Raw genomic sequence first — 27457 nt, forward strand, 5'->3', positions numbered from 1 at the left:
AATAAGCTACTTTGTTTGGAAAATAAAAATGGGCTCTAATTAAAATAATGCATTACAGTAACAAAAGATTTCCATACATGGTTTGCTGTTCTTCAATATGCATAATCTACACAAGCAACATCAAATAATACTTGTCACCTAGACTAATCAGTGGCTAAATCTAGCCCAACATTTGTTCCCTTCCTTTTGTTGCTACAGAGTTCCTCAAAGCTGACTGGGTTCACATTATGTATTTTCCTGTAGGCACAGGCAGGACCTCTAGCAGCAGCAGCATAAAGGAAAAATAGTTACACTGATTGCATACCTGGTCATCCATGTGGTGGATCTGACAATGAACTACTATTTAACAGTCTACATGTAGTAATACAGGGTTACATAAGTTACTATGCGTAGGGCTAATGAGAAAGTGAAAATGAGAATCAAATATTAGTTGAGGACATTTTGGAGATAGAGGCCTCATCAGCAACAGACTCAGAGTAACAAATACTGGTTATATGATAGGTAAGAGAATTTCCTCCAATTCATTATTAGCAAAAGGAAAAAAAGCTATATATTTGCTAAATGGAAACATTTTAAAGACCAAAAACATCGACAAATCAAATAAATAGTGGCATAAATTGCTTTCCTTTCAACTAAGGTAAATCCTATTTCCTTTTCATACATAGCTCAAATCCCATCTTTTTAGCCAAACCATCAACTACTGTCCAAGTCCTAGTATATAAAAGCTGCCCTATTACTATCAATTTGCTAAGCTGAAAAGTCCAATCTCTTAATAAAATATTTAAAAACTGAAATTGTAGTGTTTGGGGAAAATTCTGCAGCACATACATGAGGTCAAAGTGGTTAAAGCATATTATTGTTTAGGCATACAATTCTCTGCATTTAAAAAACCCAAAGAGGCTATCTGACAAAGTAAAAGCTTATTATCATCCCAAAATTAATCTAAATTTTCTTCCTGGGCACAGTATGGAGAAAGACAAGTCTACGATATTCCTAAGATTCTGCAGACAAAGAAGTACCTTGAGATGGTTCAGAATAATTTACTGAGATTAATATTATATAGATCCAGATATATATTTGCAAGGACTTTTTATTTATTTTTAAGAGTAGAAGTAGGAGTCTAGCCATTTCTCATAATTCTAAATTAGCTCACGATCCTCTCAATAAAGGAAGGCATTCTCTCCAAACTACACTGCAGAGTAGGCTTAAGATATTCAAATAAGAAGTCCTGGTATCAGGAAATAGAACAGGAAATTCAGATCTGTGGCTTTTTAGAAGCTGTTTTCATGGTTCTAGGCTTGCAGGTGCTGAGATGTGTACATGCAAAGTGATCCATTGGCAAACATGAAAGTGGACCTGCGAAAAGACTAATCATATGTTTCAAAACTCTCTATTCTTATATCTTGCGAGATGAGCCTTCACCTTACTTAGATGCCAACGGATGGTACTGCACCAGTTTTAGAAGGCCAATTCAGAAATATACCCTATGCAAAAAGAAGTAAACAATTTGGAAGTAAACAGGGCCACTCAAAAATAATGGTTTTCCTAGATGAACATAACTATACAAGTTTGTGAATTAAGAGCAAAAGATTAAAAACAAACAAATCCAGATGGCTCAACAAGGATCTGGGAGCTTCAAAGACTTATAGAGATAAGAAATTCTGAGTGGCTTACCTCCTTTCCTGGAGATGGAATCTCCATGTCCACACTGACTGTCAAAAACAGAAATACCTGTCTCTGCTACTCCACGCACCCCTACAGCTGCCCATCCCTATGCGGCTGCTGCAAGGACGGTCATCCCAATTTCTTTTTCAGCCTCTTTCAAGGCCTCCCAGCAGCAATTCAAGAGATTTCACTCTCTATCAGAGGATGTTGTACCAGACCTATCATTTTCAGAGTAAATGCGCAAGTGGCAGCCAACACCATTCTACTTACACCAGCCAGCTAGAACACTCATAGGACAGAGGCTGTTCAAGCCCTCCAAGCTTCTCCATATCCTTGCAGGTGCTGCCTTCTTCAGCACTAATAAACTGAAACTCTCCAAGCCAGTCTGACAAACTTTAAAAAACCCAAAACAACTTCACAGCAGCCTTTCAATTATGTCGCCCTAGATGCTATGCAGATGCTTCAGCTCGATCAAAACATGGTTTTGTAAAGAAATGCCCAGTATATACCATATTTCTTCAATTGTAAGACGCCATCGATTGTAAGATGCACACTAATTTCAGTACCACCAACAGAAAAAAACCCCCCCTAAGACACACCCCATTTTTAGAGATGTTTATATGGGGGGAAAAGTGCGTCTTAGAACTGAAGAAATAGGGTATCTGCTGCTGCTATGTAATGTTTACTTTGTGCGGCCTCTGTGTGGTTACAATGTATCTAAGTAGGTTTAGGCCTTGTTTTGTTATTTTCAAAGGCCTGTGTAGTAGTTGCTTAGTGATGACTGAAGGGGGGGGGGACAGACAATTGCTTTGAATCAGTGGCGGTGCTGGGGTGGTGGTGGAGGGGGGCAAGTGCCCCCCCAACAAGGAGCTTGCCACCCCAGTTGCTGGACTTTCTCTGTGTTAATTCTGGAGAGGTTTCTGAAAGGGGGAGATCCCCTTGGCTCTGCCTCCAGTGAAACCACTTTCCACCCCACCAAATAGGCTTAGGTAACTGAAGTTTGGGGTGGGGGCACTCATAACTGCATCACACTTAAAACCCCTGATGCCTAAACTTATTCTTGGCAGTTCTCCAAACTATACTTTGGAACCAGCAGCCAGAGCCAGCTAGAACACCCTTGGAAGAATTAATCTGTTTATTCCATGGATCTCTTCCTATTTTTCTCAGAATAGGCCAGGAAAAATTGAGAGGGGGAGGAAATAATTAATCTGTACCTTCTCCAGGTCTTCCTTTTTTCTCCATAGAGAATTAGGACAGGAACGGGGTGGGTGGGAGAATTTACTCACAGTGCAAGCCTATGAATGTTTACTCATAAATTAATGCCACCATATTCAATATATCTTATTTCTTTTATTCTATATTACAAAGGCAATGGATTGCAATAAAAATACCCAGCTTCATCTTCAAAAACTCCATCTTTTGGATCTTTAGACTGCTACTTCAAATGCATTAGGTTTCCTAGATGTACAGGGCCCAGGTGTCTCAGTTTGCTCTTACTTTCCTTACACTAAGAGTCTACCTTCCTGGTTCTGCCCGGACTAGTTCAAAAGTAACTGTTTTCTAAAGAAAGTGGTCTGTCTGTTTAATCTGTATATCAAGGAAATGCTTGTGTAGTGACTCTACCTTGTTTGAAAGCTTTTTACCTTACACTAACTTGAATTTGGCTAATATATGTTATATTTTAAAAAAACTAAACTAATCAATATATTATTTATTTCAAAATATATGGTTAGGATGGCAGTTTTAATGTGAGATATACTGTTATTTTTCTTTCAGAGATCTTAACATGTGGGACGCAGCCTGCCCACCCAGAAATATGCTTTGCCCTTTCTGTGCCCCCCGATTCCCCCCCCCCCGGTTCCGCCACTAGCTAGGTGGAAAACAGCAGTTGGGAAATGACAGTTTAGGACTGCAGCCTTCCTGATCCTCCCAACTAACCTATGGTAAGTCAGTGGGAGTGAGTCACAAAGATGGGAGACCTATATTCTGGCTCTTATTGCTGCTGCTCCTTACTTAAAAATAAATAAATAAGCATTCCTCATCCTAGATTAGGAGCAGCTCTGAGGAAACACCCTATCCTTGTCCCAGGCAGATCTTATTTATAAGGGGATAAATTGAAAGCAGCAAGTGTTTTAAAGTTCCCTAAAAAGATCAAATTATATTTTAGAGATGGATGAATCTGTTAATCTCAGTTGCCAAGATTCTTGCTTTCTGAGCTCAAGATTGTTCTGTCCCATTTCCACATAAGATTTTTTTAAAAAATCAGTATGGAAATTTTGTAATGCAGGCGTCTTTGTGCACATTATGAAACATATGCACCCTTTTGGTAAAATGGCTTTCTGTACATTTTTCAAATGTATGCATTTTTCATTGCACATTTTTCAAATTTGTACACGTTAAATATTTTTTTTGTTTTTGTGGAATGCATTGCAAGCTTGGAAATATGCAGATTTTCTACCACAAATTAAATCAGGTCCAGGTGGTGCAAACTGGGTAAATCCCCCCCCCCCCCCGCCCCCAAATCCTTGGAGTGAATATCTCACACGTTCTTATCAAGTCTTTATAGAAGTATTTTTCTGTAAAATACTGCCACCCTGTGTTTGTAATATATACTTATTGCTATACCAATACTACAACTACATATGTAGCTGGAGAGTAAATTTCCTTCTCTCACCGATGAAGTTTCCCAGGTACATGTGGGGAGGCAAGAGGAGAATCCCTTTTCCCAGATCACATGCTCCTACATCTTCTCAGGGCAACTGCATCTTATTTGCCATCTCAGGTTTATCGTGAAAGGGCAAAGAGCTGAGCCACACCACTTTCAGAATATTTACCAAGTGTTTTTCGGGAGATGATAGCACACTTATTGTTTTTGAAAGAAGCGTAAACAGTTGCGGGGGAGACAGTGATGATTCTCTGAAGCTGCTGTGTATGTATTTGGGGGGTGGTGGAAGGCTAATATATGGTAAGCCACCAATGACAGTCCCTTTTACAGGCTCCACCCACCTGCCTCTCTCCCAGTTCTTCCTACTTGCCTTTCATCATAATCCACTATGACAGAGGCGAGCAGACTTCAGACATGTGGAATCTACTTTATTTTTAATAAAATCCTTGAAATCTAACCAGAGCCTGGTGCAAAGGAAATACCCTGAGATTTAAAGTATTCTAAGTCTAGGAATTTGTTTTGAGTAGCAAAACTGAATGAAGCTAACAATCCTTCCACACACAAATCCATTCCTGGTTACCCCAAGCTTTCATCAGTTCAGCAGCATAATTTAGGACAATGGGGAAGGGAGTAACTTTGTTGCTGCTATTATTAAACAACTGGGAGTCACCCCCCACACCCCCAACCTCTTCTGAGGTTGCAGCAATGTATTCTACATATGATGGAACTTCAATAGTACAGCTGTGGAATGTTTGGAGATAAGTTACTGAATACGAATGCCTGCGTTGGTGTTTTCTACCTATCTGTGAACTTTGGCCTTTCATATAAACAGGTGAACCAAGAGAGTGTTTTAAATGGCATCCAGTGACAGTAGGGTTCTGAATGAGGAAATGGGTATGGCACATGCCAAACCAAAATACATCTTAGTCATCTCACATTGTATGAAGAAAATTCACATTAAAATTACAAGAGTGATTTAAAGGCAACTTGAAATACGTCAAAGAAGGAATGCTAAAAAGTTAATAAGAGCTTCGGCTATTGGGCGATATAGAAATGCAACAAATAAATAAATAAATAATCAAACAGACAGGAACTTCATAGCCACCCATTTGTTGAACAAGTCAGACACGTGCCATCCATCCTTCAGATGTATTTGTTTTATTATTCTGTTACAATTGCAAATGTCACCTTGCAAAAGTAATTCTCAAAATGTGGGGCAACCCCAGAGAGGGTGAAGAGACATTCCAGAGAAGAAGAATATCTCAAGGCAAGTAGAGCCTTTCTCTCTCCCACATGACAATAACCAGATGGACTGAAATAATAAAATAATAATAACAACAAACTTTTTTCCTCTCCAACAGAGAAACAGTTTTACCTCCAGCACAGATACTCAAAGCCACTAACACAAAAACCAATAACCCAATCATTTGAAAACTAGGTAGCACTAAATACATGGAAACCCTACTGGCATAGGACTCTGACTGGTCCACACTGGATCTGTGAGGCCGACTGCATCCCTAGTAATTCCAATCCGATTTGGTTTGTTTGTTTTAGCTATAGTTCTTTGTGTGTGGGTTTAGGAAAGTACATACATGTCCTCTATTCTGATCATACTGGATTACAGTACTCCAATTCTTTCATACACTAGTTTGCATACAAACAACATGAAAGTCTTCTGCATTTTCACTTGCGAAATAGACTATTGTTATTGTCTTGCAGAAAGGTAGTGCAAGTTTGGAAGGGAGGTGCAAAATAAAAAAAAATCTGAGAGCACTGCTTTACAGTGAACTATAATGCTGGCTTGAAAACTGTGAAGTGGTAGGTTTTTCAGCCTTTTTAGCTAAGAAAACTTTGTAAAATGGAGTGCTTTAAATTGGCCAAAGGCCAAAGAGTGCAGATGAAACTAAAATGCAGTAAGGTAAGAATGCTTCCAATGTATTTTATCGATGGAAGTTTAGGCTCAATTAGTTACACAGAACTTTACCAAATAATTCCCACGCTAATGTGTACCAGTATAGGGTTCTGGACACTAACATGTACTGCTTTTTGGCTCTTACTTACAGTGCAAATCCATGCACATCTATTGGGAGGTAAATCCTATGGAATGCAATAGGATTTACTCCAAGGAAAGTGTGTGTAAAATTGTAGCTTTAGGGCAGTATCCAATGGTGATAACCCGTGAGTGGCCAGGTCCACCGATTCCATTGTGCACGAGGCAACCACAACTTACAGAACAGAGATTTTGTACTTCCAGGGACAATCCGAAATAAGCAGAAGCACTTGCTTCTTGATGGGGCAGGTCAGCAGAGCACACATAAGGGAGTGAGCTGCTTCATTTCATGACTTGCTCCTGGAAGTGCTAAAACTCCGTTGTGCAAGTGGTGGGCAGACCTCATTCGTGGAGAAGGCAGCTTTGGATAATCTCATAATTTATAGAAGTTTGTACAAATAGATTTGAAAAGCAAAGTATTAACAGACCTATAACCACCTAATATTTAGCATTCTATAGTGTATTACTTACCTGCAATAGTATGTGCATAAAGCCTGCTCCCAAAGGTGAAAACATGCAGTTCATACAGTTTGGCAATCTTTTCTAAGAACTCCTTGCAATGAGGACGTAACCGAGTATGCAGCATAGGTTCCCCTCGACCTAACTGATAATGAAATATTCCCTAAGGGAGAGAAAGGACTCTGGTAAGACACAAATTAGGCCTCATACGCAAATGAAACATTTTCCAGCTTAGGCAGAATGTGTTCCAGCATGACAGATTTTAGTTTTCAACTATGTGCTGACTACTATAAGGAGTAGTAAAGAAGTGGCTAATGAATATGAACAGTTTGCATACATTTATAAATATACATCATATATTGCACAAAAGAGACATATGGCTCTTTTGTCCAATATTTATGCTAATGCCATAAATATTACAGAGTATCTGAAAATAGTCACTTTGGGATGAGAAAGTATCAACCATTTATCCATGAGAGAAATTAGTGAACAATATTTGGGAGACATCTAAATAACTTCAGTGTTCTTAGTATCGCTAACAGGGAGAGACTTGCAAACAAAAAATTTTAAAAAAACATGGCTAGATTTGAGAGGCCAGTGTGCATGTGGATAGCCAATTGTGCCTTCCACCTTTATCAAATTCCACTCTGAAGCAGCTTTCAGAATGGGGTGGTTCATGAAAAGTCCCAATACTTACGCAATTCTAGTGTGAGGGTAAGTAATTTTACTAATTTTACTGTTTCTACTCTCACCATTCAAGCAGATTTAACATTACTGATTTAATCCTGTCTATCCTTACATGGCTTGGGACCGCAATATCTGACGGAACGCTTTTCCTGACATGAACCTACCCATACACTATGCTCAACATCTAAGGTCCTCCTCTGGGTGCCTACTATGAGGGAAGCTTCCAGGACTTGAGGGAGGTGATGCACCTGCCTCTGCGACATTTACCCCACTGTTCTTAGATATTTTGGGCTCAAGTATCTGATCTAAGGGGGTCTGCCCAGGACTGGGTGCTTTCTCCTCCACGGCTTCTGCATCCTCCTTTTCTTCTTTCAGACTTCTAGCTCGTCTCCCGTTAAGAACTAGGGGTTTCCTCCATCCAGAATTATCAGTCGTCTGAGTAGCTACCTGAGACACTGAGGAGTTCGAAAGTGCAGGAAAGGCTTCTTCATCCCGTAACTGAAGCACATAAAGTGAATGCATTTCTTTTATCTCCTGTTTCTCTCTGCATTCCTCTGGAGAGGCCAAAATAGTTACAATCCCTATTTGCGGAGTCCAACTCTTCTGTTCTCTCACGATCAGCCTTTCTTGCAACCTGCGAGGGATTTCGGACTGGCATTTTGTGCTCAGGAGAGGGTTGTTCCGAACGTATCCCGGGACTGCACAAGTGATGCTGCCTTGGGCCCTGCAGCCGAGGAGGCAGCGCCAAGGGGGTTCTCACTGGCTTGTTTGGATTCTTTGACTCTCTGCAGTCGGCATCCGTCTGAATGCTTTGCCCATGCACTGGAGCAGTTTTTTTTTATTTTCTTTCCCAGCACAGTGCTCCAGCTCTCCAGAGGAGCTCCCTGTGGAAGTGGATTAAGGTTCTTCAACAACACTGAATGCTTGGCACCAAGTTCTTCCACAAAGACCACCACCGGCCCATTTGCAGACTGAACTTCTTGGATGTGAGCATTGTAAAACCTTCCATTGTGGTCTAAACCGACTTGACATTTATCTCCAACTGAATATTGCATGCCAGCAGCAATAGAAAAATCCCGTTTTTGCTGATCTCGCTTTGTTTGCTGCCAGACATCATATTCAATATTTTGGTAAACTGATGGATTGAGTGACCGAAGAACATTTTTAGGCAAGGTAATAGGGTTGGATTTTCCATGTTTGTGAAGCTTCTTGCCCGCACGGAGCTTCAATCCATTTGTATAACTTAGTGTGGCTGTTTCACTTTCTGTGCCTTCATCCTCTGAGACAGAGGCTTCACTGTCCCCATTGCCATCCTTAGTCACATCTGGAGGGGTAAGTTCTTCTATGATTTGACTCATGTTGACATCAAGCACTTTCTCATACAGCCATTCATAGAGAATAGACTGACAAAGAGCAGCATTAAGTGTATATTTTATAGGATAGACAATATCATAATGGCTGCCATTTGAAAAACACAGCAGTACCTTGTCAGGAAAGCCATTTTCAGTGACATGCAAAGGAGTGGAATTTGGTTCCTGATATATTATAAAATCTTTTTTGTACATAAGAGAAAGGGCACTTATTTCCACTTGTCCAACCCATTCCTGTGGATTTTCCAGACCCTTCAAATATTCTTCAAATGGTCCCTCTATAAACGCTTCAAACTGTTCTCTGTTTTCCCGCAGGTAGTTTATACAGGCCATCCGAATGTCAAGATGCTGAGATTGAGAGTGGAAAACCTGCTCCGCCACGGCACGGAAGAGGCACGAGCCGTCCTTCGCCACCCGCTTGTGGTACAGTCCCTGAGAGCGCAAGTAGCTGTCCATGGCTGAGTCGGCGGGAGCCCCCACGCCATTGCCCGTGGGGCTCCGCCGCTGCTGCAGCGGCTCCACCATCACCACCTCGTTGTCGTCCTCACCGCCTAGCTTCACAGCAGCCGCCTCCATGTTTATGTACTGCTCAAGGGGATGTAGAGAAGCCGCTTCTTTCCCCACCTATCCCCACATGGGGGAAAAGAAAAAGGAAATGCATCCACAGCCAACCACTAGGGTGGGCTGCCCAGGGGCGGGAGCCAGGGCAGGAGAGGCAGGACTCACATTTGCCCTCTGAGGGAAGCTTGGAGGATGGCAACAAAGGAGAGGTCCTTTTCAGTGGTGCCCCCTCAATTATGGAACGATCTCCCCAATGAGGCTCGCCTGGCGCCAACATTGTTATCTTTTTGATGCCAGGTCAAGACTTTTCTTTTCTCCCAGGAATTTAACAGCATATGTTGAGTTTTTAACTGACCCAGCATAGTTGTTGTATACGGATATTGTATTTAATCTGTTTTTATACTTTTTAAGGTTTCAAATTTTGTATATTGGTTTTTAACGTTCAGTGGTTTAATCTTTGTAAACCGCCCAGACAGCTTCAGCTATGGGGTGATATATAAATGTAAATAATAATAATAATATCCTGAAGGCTTCGGAAGACAAAGAGTAAACTCTACAACATATTAAAGTAACTTTTAAAAATGATAAAAGTGCAAAAGTTTGTTTATTTCTGGGTGATTTTGGTGTATTCCTTCCCCATTTGTGAGCAAGAGAATTGAAGAAGAACTTGTGAAGTTGTCTATTTTGTATAAGTAGTTGTTGTTATTATTTGTATCCTACCTTTTGCCCAATAGAGCCTCATGTGGCGCAGAGTGGTAAGCGGCAGTTACTGCAGCTGAAACTCTCCCCACAGCCTGAATTCGATCCCAGCGGAAGCTGGTTCTCCGGCAGCCGGCTCAGGTTGACTCAGCCTTCCATCCTTCCGAGGCTGGTAAAATGAGTACCCAGCTAGCTGGGGGAAAGGTAACTGCGACTGGGGAAGGCAATGGCAAACCACCCCTCTACAAAGTCTGCCAAGAAAATGTCAGCGAAAGCAGGCGTCCCTCTAGGAGTCAGCAATGACTCAAGTCATTGCTGATATCTGTTGGGAGACCATTACTGCCAAAAGCGGCCCTTCCAAGAAATTCCTGACATGCATGGGTGATAACTTTCTCCTACAGAAAGTGGTGGAAGGAACTAGAGGGTCGGCAATCCTTGACTTGTTATTGACCAATAGGGATGACTTAGTGGATAAAGTGGCAGTTACGGGAACTCTGGGGGAAAGTGACCACGTCATACTTGAATTCTTGATTATGAAGGAGACAAAAGTTGAGTGTAGCCATATACGTACTCTGGATTTTAGGAAAGCTGATTTTAATAAACTCAGAACTATAATAAGTAAGGTCCCGTGGCAAGGGAGCCTAAAAAGAAAAGGAGTGCAGGATGGGTGGGAGTATCTAAAAAATGAAATTTTAAAGGCACAGTTACAAACAATTCCAACAAGGAGAAAAGATAGAAGACAACAGAGGAAACCAATGTGGCTCCACAAAAAGCTTATTGATGAACTGAAAACAAAAAGGGATACATATAGGAAGTGGAAGGAAGGCCAGGCTACAAAAGAAGAGTACAGACAAGTGGCGCAGAAGTGCCGAAATGGCGTCAAGAAGGCTAAAGCTGTGAATGAGCTGAGATTAGCGAGGGATGCTAAAAGCAATAAAAAGGCTTTCTTCAGATATGTGAGTAGTAAAAGACAGAGGAAAGAAATGGTGGTTCAACTGCTTAATGAGGATGGCAAATTGATAACAGACGACAAACAAAAGGCTGAAGTGCTCAATTCCTACTTTGCCTCAGTCTTCTCCCAAAAGTGGGTCTATGACCCCCCTGGAAAAAGTGAAGCAGAAGTTGAGGGGACAGGATTGCAGTTTGAGATTGATAAACAAATGGTCAAAGAACACCTAATTTCCTTGAATGAGTTCAAATCCCCAGTGCCCGATGAACTGCATCCAAGAGTAATGAAGGAGCTAGCGGAAGAACTCTCAGAACCTTTGTCTATTATCTTTGCAAAATCATGGAAGACGGGTGAGGTGCCGGACGACTGGAGGAGGGCTAACGTCCCTATCTTCAAAAAGGGCAAAAAGGAGGAACCTGGGAACTACAGACCAGTCAGTCTGACATCCATCCCTGGGAAAATTCTGGAGCAGATTATAAAGAAGTCAATCTGTAAACACCTTGAAATCAATGCAGTGATTACTAGAAGCCAACATGGATTTGTCAAGAACAAATCCTGTCAGACTAATTTGATCTCATTTTTTGATAGGATAACCTCCCTTGTGGACTGTGGGAATGCTGTGGACGTCATATATCTTGACTTCAGCAAAGCTTTTGACAAAGTACCACATGACATTCTGATTAACAAACTAGCTAAAAGTGGGCTAGATGGAACAACTATTAGGTGGATCCACAGTTGGCTACAGAATCGGACTCAAAGAGTACTTATCAATGGAACCTTCTCAAACTGGGGAGAGGCAACGAGTGGGGTGCCGCAGGGCTCAGTCCTGGGCCCAGTGCTCTTCAACATTTTTATTAATGATTTGGACAAGGAGGTGCAGGGAACACTGATCAAATTTGCAGATGACACAAAATTGGGTGGGATAGCTAATACCCTGGAAGACAGAAACAAACTTCAAAGTGATCTTGATAGGCTGGAGTGCTGGGCTGAAAACAACAGAATAAAATTTAATAGGGATAAATGCCAAGTTCTACATTTAGGGAATAGAAACCAAATGCACAGTTACAAGATGGGGGACACTTGGCTCAGCAATACTACAAACGAGAAGGATCTTGGAATTGTTGTAGATCACAAGCTGAATATGAGCCAACAGTGCGATATGGCTGCAAGAAAGGCAAATGCTATTTTGGGCTGCATTAATAGAAGTATAGCTTCCAAATCACGTGAGGTACTGGTTCCTCTCTATTCGGCCCTGGTTAGGCCTCATCTAGAGTATTGCGTCCAGTTCTGGGCTCCACAATTCAAGAAGGACGCAGACAAGCTGGAGCGTGTTCAGAAGAGGGCAACCAGGATGATCAGAGGTCTAGAAACAAAGCCCTATGAAGAGAGACTGAAAGAACTGGGCATGTTTAGCCTGAAGAAGAGAAGATTGAGGGGAGACATGATAGCACTCTTCAAATACTTAAAAGGTTGTCACACAGAGGAGGGCCAGGATCTCTTCTCGATCCTCCCAGAGTGCAGGACACGGAATAACGGGCTCAAGTTAAAGGAAGCCAGATTCCGGCTGAACATCAGGAAAAACTTCCTGACTGTTAGAGCAGTGCGACGGTGGAATCAGCTACCCAGGGAGGTTGTGGGCTCTCCCACACTAGAGGCATTCAAGAGGCAGCTGGACAACCATCTGTAAGGGATGCTTTAGGGTGGATTCCTGCGTTGAGCAGGGGGTTGGACTCGATGGCCTTGTAGGCCCCTTCCAACTCTGCTATTCTATGATTCTATGATTCAAGTGCTTGCACAAGAGGTTACTTTCCTTTCCTTTTGCCCAATACTGGGCCTAAGTTCATAAACAAAGACCAGACTATGATCAATTTGGGTGGGAATTTCTTTGGAACACATCCATCTGTTGAAAAAAATTCTTTTCCAAAGTCAACTTTACTCAAAACTACTCTTTATAAATATTTCAGTCTGAAACATTACCAAATACATTAAAACTAATCAAAGAGTATTATAATCAATAATATTGATTTACTCTGTTAGACATCTGTTGGCAATGCTGTTCTGTGGTATGGATCAATGTCTGGTCCAAATCTACCATTAGCACCAGTTTCCGATTTCGGCGTAGCCTCTCCTGGTCTTCTCTTCCCAACTGTTCTGCTTGCTACAATACAAAGATATTAAAATATTAAGTGCATTTGAGTAAAGCCCAAATTAAACATGAGCAGTGAACAGATCTCATTAGAAGCACAGTAATTCAAAGGAAAAAAACTAAATCATTGCCATCCATTGTACCACGATAAAGTAGCATCTTTCCTCCATTTTGCGGAACTCTGTGTACTGAGAGAAGTAGAACAACATGTTAAGGTTGCCACTTAGGCCTTCCAAATCCTAGCAATAACACAAAATAAATTCATTATATGAACTTATGCTATTTCCAGTAAGTGCCTTTTTTTCTATTTCTGGTATGCGGCAGATGCAACACGCAAAAGAGAAAGACAATGATTTCCTACATAATCATTTTGTGCAACACTATTGTCTAGACTATTATCCCTGCTTCTTCATTTACTCCAAGCATATACAGAAGTAGCTGGTCATCCAAAGTATAACTTTTTATTTATAGACAAGAAATACCTTTTCTATTCTAAAATCTTGTCTTAAACTGTGTGCACCAAGAATAATTCAATGGGGCTTATTCCAAAGAAAGTAAGCACAGGATTGCAGCCTAAATTATCTAATGTTCCATTAACTTTTCCAGCAACAATTGTGTAAATTTCTTTTGAAATGATACAGACAGAAAGCATTGTACCAGATGGGAACTATCAAAGAACTCGCTCATAACTGACATCATTTTGGAAGAAAACAGATAGGACCTTTATGTTCAACAGCTGAATTTTGTTATGAGAAATATACGTGGCTTGGAATTCCATCCGCTGCTTTTGACTTCAAATCTGGCTAAGATAGGCACACTGCATTACATATGTGCATAATGAAGGAATCTCTCAAATTAGATCTGCTGAAATTTGAATATCTTCCCAAAATGTGAGTGGGAGTATACTTGCCTCAGAGCTAACCATCAATTCCGGGACACTATGAACCATCGATACAGTTGCTGTAGATACTGGCATGTTCTGTTTTCCATTCTTGCTTCGTATTCTAATAATGGAGTGAAAGTAAGCAACAATTTTAGACAAATGTATTTAATAAAATTTGAAAAATGCTAAGAGGATTAACTAGTTCATTGTAGCATGAAATTTCAGACAACCACCTTATTTATCACATGAACAAAACAAGTAGTCTACACAAATTGACATCATGTTAAATTGGCAGGAAGAATAATAAACATTCATAATTTGAGAACTGGACAAACAGCATACCTTAGATACTGAGGGCTGAGTCACACTTCTTAATGAGGTAAGAAGTACCCAAGTTTAAATTGTAATACATACACAGAGAATTATCAGTTGCAAATAGCATATGAGTGTTTGCTGTTCAGGATCCAACTAAGCAAATTGAAACAGTGCTGGTATTGACATTCAAAGCCCTAAATGATTTGGGGCCAGGTTGTTTGAAGGAAAGCGTCCTCCAATATGTACCTGCCTGGACCTTAAGATCATCTACAGGGGCCCTTCTCCGTGAGCCCCTGCCAAAAGAAGTGAGGCAGGTGGCTACTAGGAGGAGGGCTTTCTCCGCTGTGGCACCCTGGCTGTGGAATGAGCTCCCCAGAGAGGTCCGCCTGGCGCCTACACTATACTTTTTTCGTTGCAAGCTGAAGACCTTTTTATTCTCTCAGTATTTTAACACTTAATTTTAACTTAAATTTTACTGTTCTAACTCTGTATTTTAATCTTATATCAATTTTGCTGCGTGGTTTTATCCTGGTTGTGCTTTTGATACTGTATTTTGTATTTGTGTCTTTAATCTGTTGGTAGTTTTATTATGGTTTTAATTTTTGTGAACCGCCCAGAGAGCTTCGGCTATTGGGCGGTATAAAAATGTAATAACTAACTAACTAACAAGAAAGGGTTAGGATCAATTTCTATGTTTATAGTGAGGAAGGTTAGGCATTTAACAAGCATTAACCATTTATTTATTTATTTAAAACATTTGTATCCCACCCTATATTATTAAGATCTCAGGGTGGCGTACAGATAAAAGCATACAATACAAAACAATAAATATGCACAGTTAAAAACAAATTAAACCGTGAACCAAGTTAAAACAACATATAATTTAAAAGCAGTAAAAGCAGTTAAAACAGTTACCACCTAGAAGTTACCACCTAGATCTCAAGAGCTGTAATGATTACTCACAATATCAAGCAAATAACAATAGTTTAGGGAGCAATCCTATGGCCCCTAGACAGAGTCTGGAGGGCCATAGGATCATTTGGATTCCTGAGTCCGAAATTGGAGGCAGCACTCTGACCACAGATCCAGGAATCCGTGCTCCCTGTCCCCTCCCCACTTGCAGTCAGTGCAGAGAGAACCACACCAGCTTCTTCCCCGAGGTCATGAAGGCAATCTCAGAGAAGGGGTAAATGGGCATGCCAGTGGACAGGGAGAGGAAGCTGGATACGATGTATTCCAAGCCTTCCCCAGCCTCCTTTCCTTCCACATTGATGCCACCCAGCTAGTTGAAAAAAACCTGTCTAGTCAAAATGCAGAGTGGGACGAGAGTGCATGTAAAGATCGCCTCCACCTGCTCTTCCTGTTCCATGTACGATGCCTTCCTGATCCATGTTCGGAGGCTTGCGGGCACTGCTGTAAGATTGTGCCCTAAAAGGATTTTTACCTCACTCTTCAGCTGAAAAGGATCCCAGGGAAACTTACAAATCAATGTTTTTAAAAAGGCCCTGTACTCTGGTTTATAATAAAAATAATAATACATGACATAAAAGGGAAAGAGGATGGGAAGAGTGGAGGAAAAAAGCAATCTAAGGAATCAGTTCTTAAAGTTACACAGTTCTTGTAATGACTAGTAGGGATGAAAACAGCTCAAAGGGAGGAGGAGCTAAATGGAGCTGGTCTCTTAGCAAAGCAGAAGGAGTGGCCCTGTCTCTCTCATCTCTCCCCTTGTTGCACAGCCTGATGGAATTACTTCTGCTACGTTTCACATGAGGAAGAGCCAAAGGTAGCTGTAAATATGGCACCTAATCTAGCGTGCAATATTGAGAATGACTGACCTCAAAAGGTTGATTTTTTATCCGCCCTCCTTCATTTTCACATGAACTGCCATATGATACTCATAGCCAACAGTCTCTTTTAGTAGTTAAGATACGGACTATGTTGTTTGGTCTTTGTTAATACAATGGGGACAAACAGGATGTTGAAATAGGAACGATTTTGCAGGCAGAAGCATCCCTAGTCACTCCCAACTATTTCAAGAGATTTAACAAAACTATTTTTTTCTGAAGGTTATCACTACAAAATTAATTCTTTAGTAGTGGTTCTCTTGGTGAAAAATTAGCAACCCATTTGATTCAGTATTGTTACATTCATGTCTATTACTCCAGCAATTTGGCTAGTTTTTCTTTTTACTCTGTTAGCTTGACTTAATATCAATATACCTGTGCTTATACCTATCAAACGCTTGGTCCATCGCATGGATTTAATGTAGAATGCCACACTGCGTATCCTCAAGTTACGTCTTATTCATATTTTGCATTGTTATGCTGGTGCAACAATTAAGTTTGCTCTGGCCCTATTGGGCTTACAACAGGTATACATTGGAAGTTCACTATTCAACAATCCTCGGCTTTGATCCACTATAATCAGTAGAGGTTCAGCTCTATACAACAGTACTCACTGTGTCAAATCTTGGCCACATTCTGCACATAAACCTTTCATAACAACAGGATGGCTGCATCCTTCCAGCCTCATTAGAACACCTCTGGAAAAGAAAGGAAAATCGGACTTAGAGAAAAACTAATTTTAAATGTTATATTGTATCAAATCTACAGCATAACTGTAAACTCTTATTTTCCCTCTTCTCTGATTGTCACATTGGCTCAGCTTGGACATCATGACATCCTAAGGTATTTTTTTAAGCCCTGGTTTGTTGTGAGTGAGCATAGTGGCGCATGTTGCCTGGTCACTACTGCTTCAAATGGGTGCAGCCAAATAAACCAGGAACACTTCATCCCTGAGTTGTTTAGCATTGCGTTCCAACTGGATTCTAACTCTGTGTTGTTTCACCCATGGTGAGCTAGAGCTACTGTTTCAAGCAAAACCCTAAACAACCCAGGGATGGAGTGAATGTATGCTTGCTCACAACTGCCCAAGTTTTTTTTTAAAAGGGTTATCTATTGTGATGTATGAACTAGGTGTTGAATACTGGGGGAAACATATAGCTTGCAAGTCTAGACAATAAATTTTGTGCAGCTCTACATGAACATAGATATAATGATTTTGATTATTTTTAACATTCTTATTTGGTATAAGAGAATGCATGATCCAGTTTTTGATCCCTTAATCAAGGTTAGCATTACCAATGTGCCAACCAGAACGAGGCATTGCATAGAAATTTAGCATAACTGGCATTTTCAGGAACAAAAGAATGCCCTCTGGCAGGGGGACACCGTTTTATGTTAAGATTAAGGCCCTCATGAAATAGATAAATGTCATTATATAATAACGAATATCATGAAGGATGAGAACTGAAATTAAGATGACCTTAATTTCACAATATACTAGGGGAGGGCAGCCTCCAGCCCATGGGCCCAATCTGGTCAACAAATTTGCCCAACTTGGCCTGAGGAATGTTGAACACCCTCTGCAGTTTCATTTCCTCCCTCTCCTGCCCCGGCAGTATTCCCTTGTTGTTGTTATTTATTTATTTATTTATTTATATAGCACCATCAATGTATATGGTGCTGTACAGAGTTATCTCTCATCAGAAATAACAATAGGATGCCCCTGCACTGCAAGCTCTAGCTGAGTCACTTCCTGCACTGCTTGTTTCCTGCTCGAGGTGTGAGCAGGGTGAGAAGGAGGTGCCCAACTTGGCCAGGGCTTGCAGGACTCAATATTGCAGGCACTGACCAAGACCCTTCATGAAGGAGAACTGAACCAAGATTTCATGAAGGGAAGGAGGAGAACTGAAATTAAGCAGATCACATCAACTTCACAGTATAGAATACCTTTGGTATAATATTAATACCATTATTCCCCTTTGAACAGCAATAACTACTAAGAATGAAAATTAGATGCTCAAATCAGGCTTTCTGATTAATTGCAAGGCTCCAGGCATACATGACTATCAATGTTCATAAGCTCTTCAATAGCAGTAATAGCTTCAACTCAAATAATTCCCAGCACAAATGTATTAAAAGAAACATAAGTAGCATTTCACATAACTAGACACCCTAAGACCAATAACATCACAGGAAGTCAAAGCCATTGTTTTTCTTCGAATGGGTTATCGGCACAATTTCCCAATAGTGAAGCACAACTATTTTTTTACAGTCCTTAAGTTTCCTTAATAATCAACTGATATATTTAGAGCTAAAACACTTGAAGGAAAAGTGTTTCTGGAAGCAATACTCCACAGTTGCAATTTTCAATAATAAAAAAGTAATTAGAGCTTCATGAGAAGATATTTCCATAATATTTTGCTCTGCAGGTCAAACTGACAGCTTATGATTGTTTACAATCGTATGCAATTACAATGGTCCTTAATGCACAGGAAGACAATTCCAATGACTCTATACATGATTTTATTAAGATGGAATAAAGTAAAATGCAGAGTTTGAAAATCCTGGCAAATCGAGACAGAAACTCACTACAAACAAAAATGAAATGATGAAGATATGAAGCATTGCACAGAAGCTAAAGATGCATAATTTCCGTTTTCAGAGCTTTCAAATGCCCAGTTAAGATTAACACACTGTTTGTACATCTTCCATATGTTGTTGAAATCATTACAGCTCGTTTAAGAGACTTCTTTAAGCTTATTTCTATTGAATATTTCTATCCACTACAAAACCGAGCACAAAGACAGACACCAAATCCACCAATAGGATACCAATAGGATTCCACACAATGTTGCCCTCACACAGAGACACAGCTTTGCAGAGAGCATCAGCTGCTCTGTGTGTGAGGGCAACATTGGATCCTGCTGCATGGGGAAGAAAAAGGGCTAATCCACAGGAAGACCATTCACGTGCACAACTTGGTATCAACAAGCTACACATGAAAGTAGTGCAGTTCACCATCTGCACCTGTCATCAACTGCAAATTACTATCCAACTCAAAATCTGGAGGAACACAAATATCTCTGGACACTTTACTCCAGTACTGATACACAAATTTAATCTATATTTATAAAACATATCCGTCACTTCAGTCTTTTTTTGTTTTGATACAGCATAAAATAAAATTACTTAAGAAACTACTACTGTAATCATTAGGGTTTTTTAACTGGTAAAGCAAAAAAGTGTTCTGAACTGGTGTGTGTTAATACAAATCAGTAAGTAACAGACTTATCTAACATATCTTCAATATGACTATTGAAGCAGCAATTACACTCGTAAAACCAAATCTGAACTCAAGTGATAAAGTCCAGAATATTTCATTCTAGAATTTCTTCTGCCATTCTATCAAACTCTGCTCTCTTAACAGTCTATGACTGCAACTCTGCCTTAAGATTAACCCAACATTATAGTATTTACTCTCTAAACATAGAGTATTTATTTATTTATTTATTTAGAATATTTATATACAGCTCCCCATTGAAAAATTTCAGAGCGGTGTACAAGGTAAAATGAAAATAAAAACAGAATAAAAACAGTTAAAACAAAACTTAAAAGAAGCTATCTTGCTCACGTTGAGCTTTTTGGGTAGGATGCACCACAAATCTAAATTCACACACACTATGTTACTTATCCACCATTTTTTTTTATCCCACAGACCTACAATACAGCGACCGGCAAAAAGTCACCCAATAAGCTTTGTAAATGAATGGCTATTTGAAATCAGATCTGCCCATTCTTTGCCTAACACTCTAACAATGGCAAGAAACTACCTCTCCCTAAATCTATAGCTCATTTCACTGTGTTATGGGTCTGTCATCATTTGTTTTCCTTTCCTCTTTTTCTTCCATCTCTCACCTTTTATGATCTCTCTCACTGTCAAAGTTTTACTTAAGATCTTCAGAGAAGAAATCTTTTTACACTTTTCTGCAAAGTGCCTTATACATCAAGAGCACTGTTATTAATTACTTTTATTATTAGGGGAAGTAGTCCCTATAGGAGGCCAGGACTAACAGGCCTTCTCAGCAGTGGCACCCCAGTTGTGAAATGTCCGGCCCCACAGAGGCCTTCTTTATAGAAATTTCAGCACAAGGTGAAGACATTTTTTTTATTCTCCCAAGCTGCTTTTTAAAAAAATGTGTTTTAGTGTTCAGGAACAAAATTTGTTAACTTTATTCTTCTGTAAACTGGAAAATTTTACTTTGTGGTTGTGCATAGTATTCAATGTGGGCATTCCACAGGTGGTCCAGGGGAGTCAATGACAGTGTGTGTGTGGCCTTGGCAGTGTGCATACAGCCCCTACCACTGGTGGCCATGATGCAGTGCTTCCAGGAGGAAGCATCACAACGCCCAGAAACCAGTGTTTCTGGTGATTGCGGCACTTCCAGCCAGAAGCGCTACTTTGTGAATGTCAGCGGTATGGACTGCGTGTGCTGCCATTGCCAACCAGCCGCAGAAGGCCCTCATCTAATTTTGCTTTATCATTTTATGCTATAAGATGCCTTTTTAATAATGTGCTACTTTTAATAATGTATTCGTTTTAAATGTTTTGTTCAGTTATATGTGTTTTATGGTGTTTGCATTTGTGTTGTATCCCGCCTTGATCCAGAGGGAGAGGCGGGTAACAAATAAATACATTTTTATCATCATCATTATTATTATTAAACTGTGCAGACAATGTTATTGTCTGTCTTTATAAAAATAAAGTACATAAGTAAATAAATGGTATGGCCTTATATTTTGGCATATTATGTCTATATGTTTTGGCCCATTAATAATCACATACCAAAAGCAGTTATTTCCACTGAAATAATCAAACAGTGCTCTTCATTTGAACCCTAAGCTGTGTAGTAAATAGTTATGCAGATTAATTTGACAGAAAAGCTCACAGAGTCCATTCTGACACTCAGTTGCTAGCCTAATGCTGACTAGGCAACCTGGTGCCTTCCAACTGTTTTGGAGTACAGCTTCCACAATCCCTGAGCTGGGGTTCACAGGAGTTGTGGGCCAAAACTTATGGAGGGTACTACGCTGCTTACACTTGCATTAGAGCAACCAGCTCAACTATAGCTAGAGCAGATATGAAATGTCTGCTTGTCAGGGCCCGCTAAGTGTCATCAGTCAAGTGTTTTATTGCCAGCTCATTACTGGGCACTCATGGATTTTCATGGGTCCCTCTCATGACGTAATTTGCCTCCTGAGCACCTTTCATCCCTTCTAGCCTTCTTTGCGCAACAAAAAAACCACCCCAGTATGTCTAACTTATTTTAAAGGCGGAATATATATTCTGACGTGACTATACCCAGTCACTACGTTCAACATCTAAGGTCCTCCTCCGGATGCCTATTCCAAGAGAGGCTCGGAGTGTGGCAACGAGGGACAGGGCCTTTTCGGTGGTGGCCCCCAGACTATGGACCGATCTCCTTGATGAGGCTCCCCGCTATCTTTCCGGCGCCAGGTTAAGACTTTCCTCTTTGCCCAGGCATATGTCAGCACATTTTAATCACCCACATATTTAGTTTTTAAACACTTTTTAATGCTTTATGTGTGTATGTTCTGTGTTTTAGAATTTTAAATTTTGTATACTCATTTTTATCTTAATTTTAGAATTTCTATAAACCGCCCAGAGAGCCCTGGCTATGGGGGCGATATATAAGTGTAATAAATAAAGTTGCCTCTGCCTCCTGCTGTATGCAGGTGAAGCAGCACAATCAAAGCGGCCCACTGAATGGGCCACGTGCATGTTGTTTACTTCTTTAGAAAGAGGAAATAATGAGGAACAAACATGCAGGCAGAGAAGCAAGGGTAAGCAAACACAATTTTCCTCCATGTGATGACGCTCATTGTTACGCTGGAACAGATCACCCAATAAAACCAAAAGAATTGAACTATGTAGTGGTATTGTAAGGATAGAGAAGTCAGTAAAGTGCAGGCGAAGGCAAATATATTTTATATAAACATTTTTATCCCACTTTAGTATTCCAGATAGCTGCTGATGGCTTATCTGGAACTGTCTAAATTAGGCTCTTCTTTGATAACACTGGGTTCTATTCATTGTCCTATCAGAGAACCTGTGCAACAGGACATCCCCTCCCCCTGGCAACCCTCCAAATCTGCTAGGGGTTTCCTCAACCCTATGGAACAGATTCAGGGATTGCACTGGCAGGGAGAGTCTGCGGGGGGGGGGGGGGGCATATGTCTGCCAGCAGAATGAACACAATTGAATGCAACCCTTTAGGACTTCCTTAATATAGTGTAGCGTTGAAACTGAAAGGAAGCACAAGAAAATTCCTTCCGATGCGATTGAAAAGAGAGAGTATGGTCTTGAACAACTTTCCACAACCTGGTACCCTAAAGATGAGTTGGGATGCAACTCTCCTCATCCCCAGACAGCATGGCTAGAAACATCCACCTGAACTACTACGTTCCGTTTCGCCCCTCCTATTCACTCCTCCCTCTTGCTCTATGAAATGGGGGTCGAGGAGGGAGGAAAAAGTTCCCGCTATTGCAGATGCCCATTAACAAGGCAGTTTCGCTTTTCTTTCCGCTCTCTTGTTCTTTCCCCCTCCTTTCCGCAGTCGACGTACGGCATCCTCCTCTTGAGGTGAAAGACCGGCACGCCGCAGGGGCCCGACTGGCCGGCCAAATCACCGCCCCGCGGTGCCTGTTGAGGTCTCGGGCTGTAACCGAGGAGGAGGAGCGGCAGAGCTCGGCTGTCACAGGCGCCGCAGCTCAAAGAGGGCGGGGAAGGGCCGGGCTGCTCCTCGCGCGCTTTCCTGCCTCTCCTCGTCTTACATCCCGATCCCGCAGTCTGGCTGAGGCAGAGGGGGCGCCGGAGCGCCTCGGGCAGCCGTCGCAGCGGTGCGAGACGCTTCCAAGCGCCGGCGGTGAAACCCAGCGGCAGAGCAGCCGCCCTCCTCCCCTTCCAGGGACCCGAGCCGGCGTTTCCCAGGGGCTCAGCCCCACGACCCGCTTCCCCAACCCCGCCGCCTTTTCGTCCTTCTTGCCTTACCCGGACGGGATGACCTGGCCAAGCTGAGCGCACAGTTCTCGCACCACTCCGGGCCGCTCCGCCTTGACTTTTCGCTCGGCCGCGCGCTGTGTGCCGGTCTCGGCGGGCGACGTCCCAGGCCGGGTCGGGACCTGGATAGGTACGCAAACCGCCAACACCGAGCCGATTTTCACGGCCGCCCCTGCCGATACTTTCCATTCCAAGAGACGCAGGGGCTGCGGGCCGGAGACCCGGATCTCCGTCACTTCAGACGCGGTGCCGTCGCCTCCTAAGGCGGAGGCGGAGGCTGCTCCCGGTTCCTCCATGGCCTCGGCTACTGGGGCTCTATCCCAGGCCGGGCCGCCCGGGGACGGGTCGCTATAGCAACGGCAGCACCACTACCGGTTCAGAGATAGGAATCGAACGCAAGGCGTTATCTTTTCCTTTCCCTCCCCCCCACCCTCACCAACTACCACCGTCAAAAAAAAAATAACAACAAGAAGTAGTCACGAGCAGCGCCGACTGAGCGCGAGGTCAACGGTCCAGTGCGCAGGCGCAAGACACCCCCCTTTTTTTCCTCCTCGCGCTCGCGTAGCCTTAAAGGGACAGCAGCACAAAATTCAACCCGCCCAGGGGCAAGGCAGTGAAGTAGGCGCTCAACACACTTCCAGTTCTACGAAGCGAAGTTTTAGCCACGCCTCCCCGGTTCCTTCCGGCATCGCGCACTGCAGGCTCAGTAGTGACGCAAGTGCGCGCCCACTCAACCGCCCCTCCGCGTGGAATGCATAACATACGGACCCACGTTATTTGCCTCGGCAAAGGGGATTGTGGGATAAAGATGCAGGGCCCGCGAAGTTTGTCTTATGTTGACTACGAGTCCCAGCATGCAATTGTTTGGCAGTTTGGGGGCATGCGCAACGGCTTGCCGTTAATGACTATGACGGGAGTTCTTTGGATGTGATAAACGGATGCTTAGGTCAGTAATAGCGCTGACAGTATATAGAAATCATGGGTTTATTATTATTATTATTATTATTATTATTATTATTTATTTTTATAGCACCATCAATGTACATGGTGCTGTACAGAGTAACAGAGGGAGTTACAGTGTACAGAGAGAGATTAAGATGTGTCTGGTGTTGCAAGGGATGCTTGACCTGAGGGAGAGTGACTTGTGACAACCCTCTTAATATAATCCAGTATAATCCCCAGTGTGTGAAGAAAACTGATGCCACACATATTGCTCTCTGGGAATGAAGGGAATTTCAGTCTGATACATCTGGAGGGCACCAGGTTGAGGAAGGCTAGTTTACAGAAATAATTTTCACCTCCAGGACCAACGTAGGAGGTGGCTGTGTCCTCATCTGGTGCTGGGCCAGGAGTTTCTCTCAGTTCATGTTCCAACTTATGCTCAGTGTAAACACACCTGTCCAGAATCGAAGACTTTATATCTGTGTGTGGAAGTCTGGGATAGTAGCTTCATCAACATAGGGTGAAGATATGAAAAGGAGGACAGGGCTCCTGTATCTTTAACAGTTGTATTGAAAAGGGAATTTCAGCAGGTGTCATTTGTATGTATACAGCACCTGGTGAAATTCCCTCTTCATCACAACAGTTAAAGCTGCAAGAGCCCTGTCCTCTTTTGTATTGGGTCACTCTAGTATATACTACGAGATACAAACGAGGGCAGGGCTCCTGCAGCTTTAACTGTTGAGATGAAGAAGGAAGTTCACCAGGTGCTGAATGCATACAGATGACATAGACACCTGCTGAAATTCCCTTTTCTATACAACTGTTAAAGATTCAGGAGTCCTGTCCTTTCCATGTGGTCACCCTACCTCAAGGATGACATAATACTATTCTGGCCTAACATAAGGCACCCATGATATGCTATGTACATTGGGTTTATGGACGGTTGAGTGGATTATTGGTGGGTGTGAGGGGTTTTGGAGGAAGAAGGAAGGTGTATTGATAGGAGCTGCTGAGCTGCCATTTTTCCACACACAAAATGCTTTTTCTCAAGAGGTGTCTGTTCTTTCAGTAAAAGTATTGGACATAGCAAAAGAGTAACAAAATCAAATGTTGTAAAAATGTAGCACAGCATGACTCAATAGTAAAAAATAGTTTTAATGACTGTGAAAGCTTTACATCCCATTGGGATGATATGATTTGGCATAAAATACTCATTTATTTAGCAGGTAGATGTATATCCCATCTTTCTTCCATCATGGAACTCAAAGCAATGTACATAGAATTCCCATGCAATTCCCTATCCAGCCATTGACCAGCCCCAGACCTGCTTAGCTGTGGCAACGTAGCTACAGTACATCTTGTGCCCTCAGACCATGCCCTGTTACTATCACCAATCTATGTTTATGGGTGCAAATGTTAAAGAATCAGTACATTTATCAGTGGATGGCACATTACATAAAGATGGGGCCAAATAACCAGACTAGGTTAATTCTACAATTTGGGAATGTTGTGAAGGTAAATGGGTATGTTGGGAAGGATGTGAAAGTAAAAAGTCCCCCCCCCATATGCTGAAAATGCCACATTGCACAATAGAAACAGATCCTTATTATAAACCAACTCACAGGAATCGACCTACTTATGAACCCTACAGATATCTTTCAGCATTATGATGCTAACCATTTAGCCCCGGGAGGTTTAAGTTCTGCCTTTAACTTCAGTTCAACTAGAACATATTTGAAATAATAATAATAATATTTAAGCATTGGAATAACAATATTTAAGATGCCGTCTACTTTGCAGCTGTATAGAGTATGGTGTTTTCAGAAAGCTGAGAAAACAACTCAGTATTCAAAGTTACCAATGTGAAAATGAAACCAGAAAATGTCTTTTACGAATTTTGCAATTTTAACCACTGCAAAAACCTAACCAATACCCCCAAACAGAACGGCTTCCATCTATTGGCTTAAATCCAATGTTGCGTGAGCAGACTTCCCCTTGCTCTCCTCCCTGCTACAGTCTCCTGCACACCTCCTAAATCTGCTCCAGACAGTCTCCTAATCCTCTGGAGCACATGGGGGGCGGGGAGGGGGGGAACTGTCACACCAGTCTGCTGGCAGACAGGGTTGGATACAACTCATTTTCATGTAAGATTGCAATCATGTGCACACTTACATCAGAGTAAGCCAATCTAAAATGATCCTATACTGAAGTCTCAGGATGCACAACAATATTCTTGATATGAAATAAGAATAATTGCCTATCCCAAAGGCTTTCCAGCCAGTGGCAACACCAGAAAAAAATCCTGGGCAGGGGTGTGCACAGAAGTGGCAAAGTATATTTATAGGTAGGCTAGATCTGTCCCATTTGTTAAGATCTCTGAAAGAAAAATAATGGTATATTTCATATTCAAACTTCCATCCTAAACATATTATTTGTGAAATAAAAGGAGAAAGGGTTACTTTAGGCTTACATCACAGAAGGGGAAATTAATTTTAATTCTGAAAAATAATAATTTGTGGTTAGAATTTCTTTTGTTTTTCTTCTTTTTTTACTATTAGGCACCCCATATATAAATAGTACATTAAGTTAATTCTCTCTCCTGCATGCCAGATGTTTCTCCTTTTCCCGCAGTAGATTGCCACTGGTCTGTTGACATCTTGAAAAGAATGTCAGTAACTGCAAAATGTGTAGCCTTTGTTGGCTCAAGAGCTGCAGCTGAACTGTAGAAGAGCTATAGAGATGATAATATATGAATGTACTTGTACATGTGAAAAGTGTCTTTCCTTCAAGTAATGACAGGTGTCCAACAATGGGTGGTGGGCGAGTGTGGGGAGGTGAGCTCTTTCTTTAGGGAGGTACCTGCCCCCCTCCCCACTCTGGTGCTGCTCCTGTTGCCAGCCAAATTAATTGAAGGACAGTGAACAAAAGGAAGGCTAAAGTTGAACCAAAGCCAAGCCTGTTCCACTTTCACTCCACTAATGCTTACCTAGGGGAGTTCTACTCCACAATATTATATTAGGTCATTAAAGAGTAATGGATTGGATCCAGACCAGGTTAGCTCCCAATGAAATCATAAAAAATGTTCACTTTGATTTCAAAGATTTCTAATTGTGACTAACTTGGGCCATAGCTAGACCTAAGGTT

The 27457-nt window shown here is 41.7% G+C and overlaps 2 protein-coding genes across 2 annotated transcripts in view; both read right to left on the reverse strand.

Annotated features, from left to right (window-relative positions):
- Positions 1-23858, reverse strand: part of CTDP1 (CTD phosphatase subunit 1) — a 69272-nt gene extending 45414 nt beyond the window's left edge. The window contains exons 1-5 of the mRNA XM_063130468.1: positions 23363-23858; positions 16908-16991; positions 14162-14255; positions 13135-13263; positions 6852-7002 (exon numbers count right to left, since the gene is read on the reverse strand). Coding sequence (XP_062986538.1) covers positions 6852-7002; positions 13135-13263; positions 14162-14255; positions 16908-16991; positions 23363-23667 — 763 coding nt within the window. The 5' untranslated portion in view covers positions 23668-23858. The remainder of the gene's footprint in view (positions 1-6851; positions 7003-13134; positions 13264-14161; positions 14256-16907; positions 16992-23362) is intronic.
- On the reverse strand, positions 7915-9359 carry LOC134401485 (OTU domain-containing protein 4-like). The gene is given in 2 exon segments (XM_063130473.1): positions 7915-8343; positions 8345-9359. Coding segments are annotated over 2 exon segments (1338 nt in total). The 5' UTR covers positions 9353-9359; the 3' UTR covers positions 7915-8013.
- Positions 23859-27457: the final 3599 nt, after the last annotated feature.

This window comes from Elgaria multicarinata, chromosome 7 (genome assembly GCF_023053635.1).
Source record: "Elgaria multicarinata webbii isolate HBS135686 ecotype San Diego chromosome 7, rElgMul1.1.pri, whole genome shotgun sequence".
NCBI classification, from domain to species: domain Eukaryota; kingdom Metazoa; phylum Chordata; class Lepidosauria; order Squamata; family Anguidae; genus Elgaria; species Elgaria multicarinata.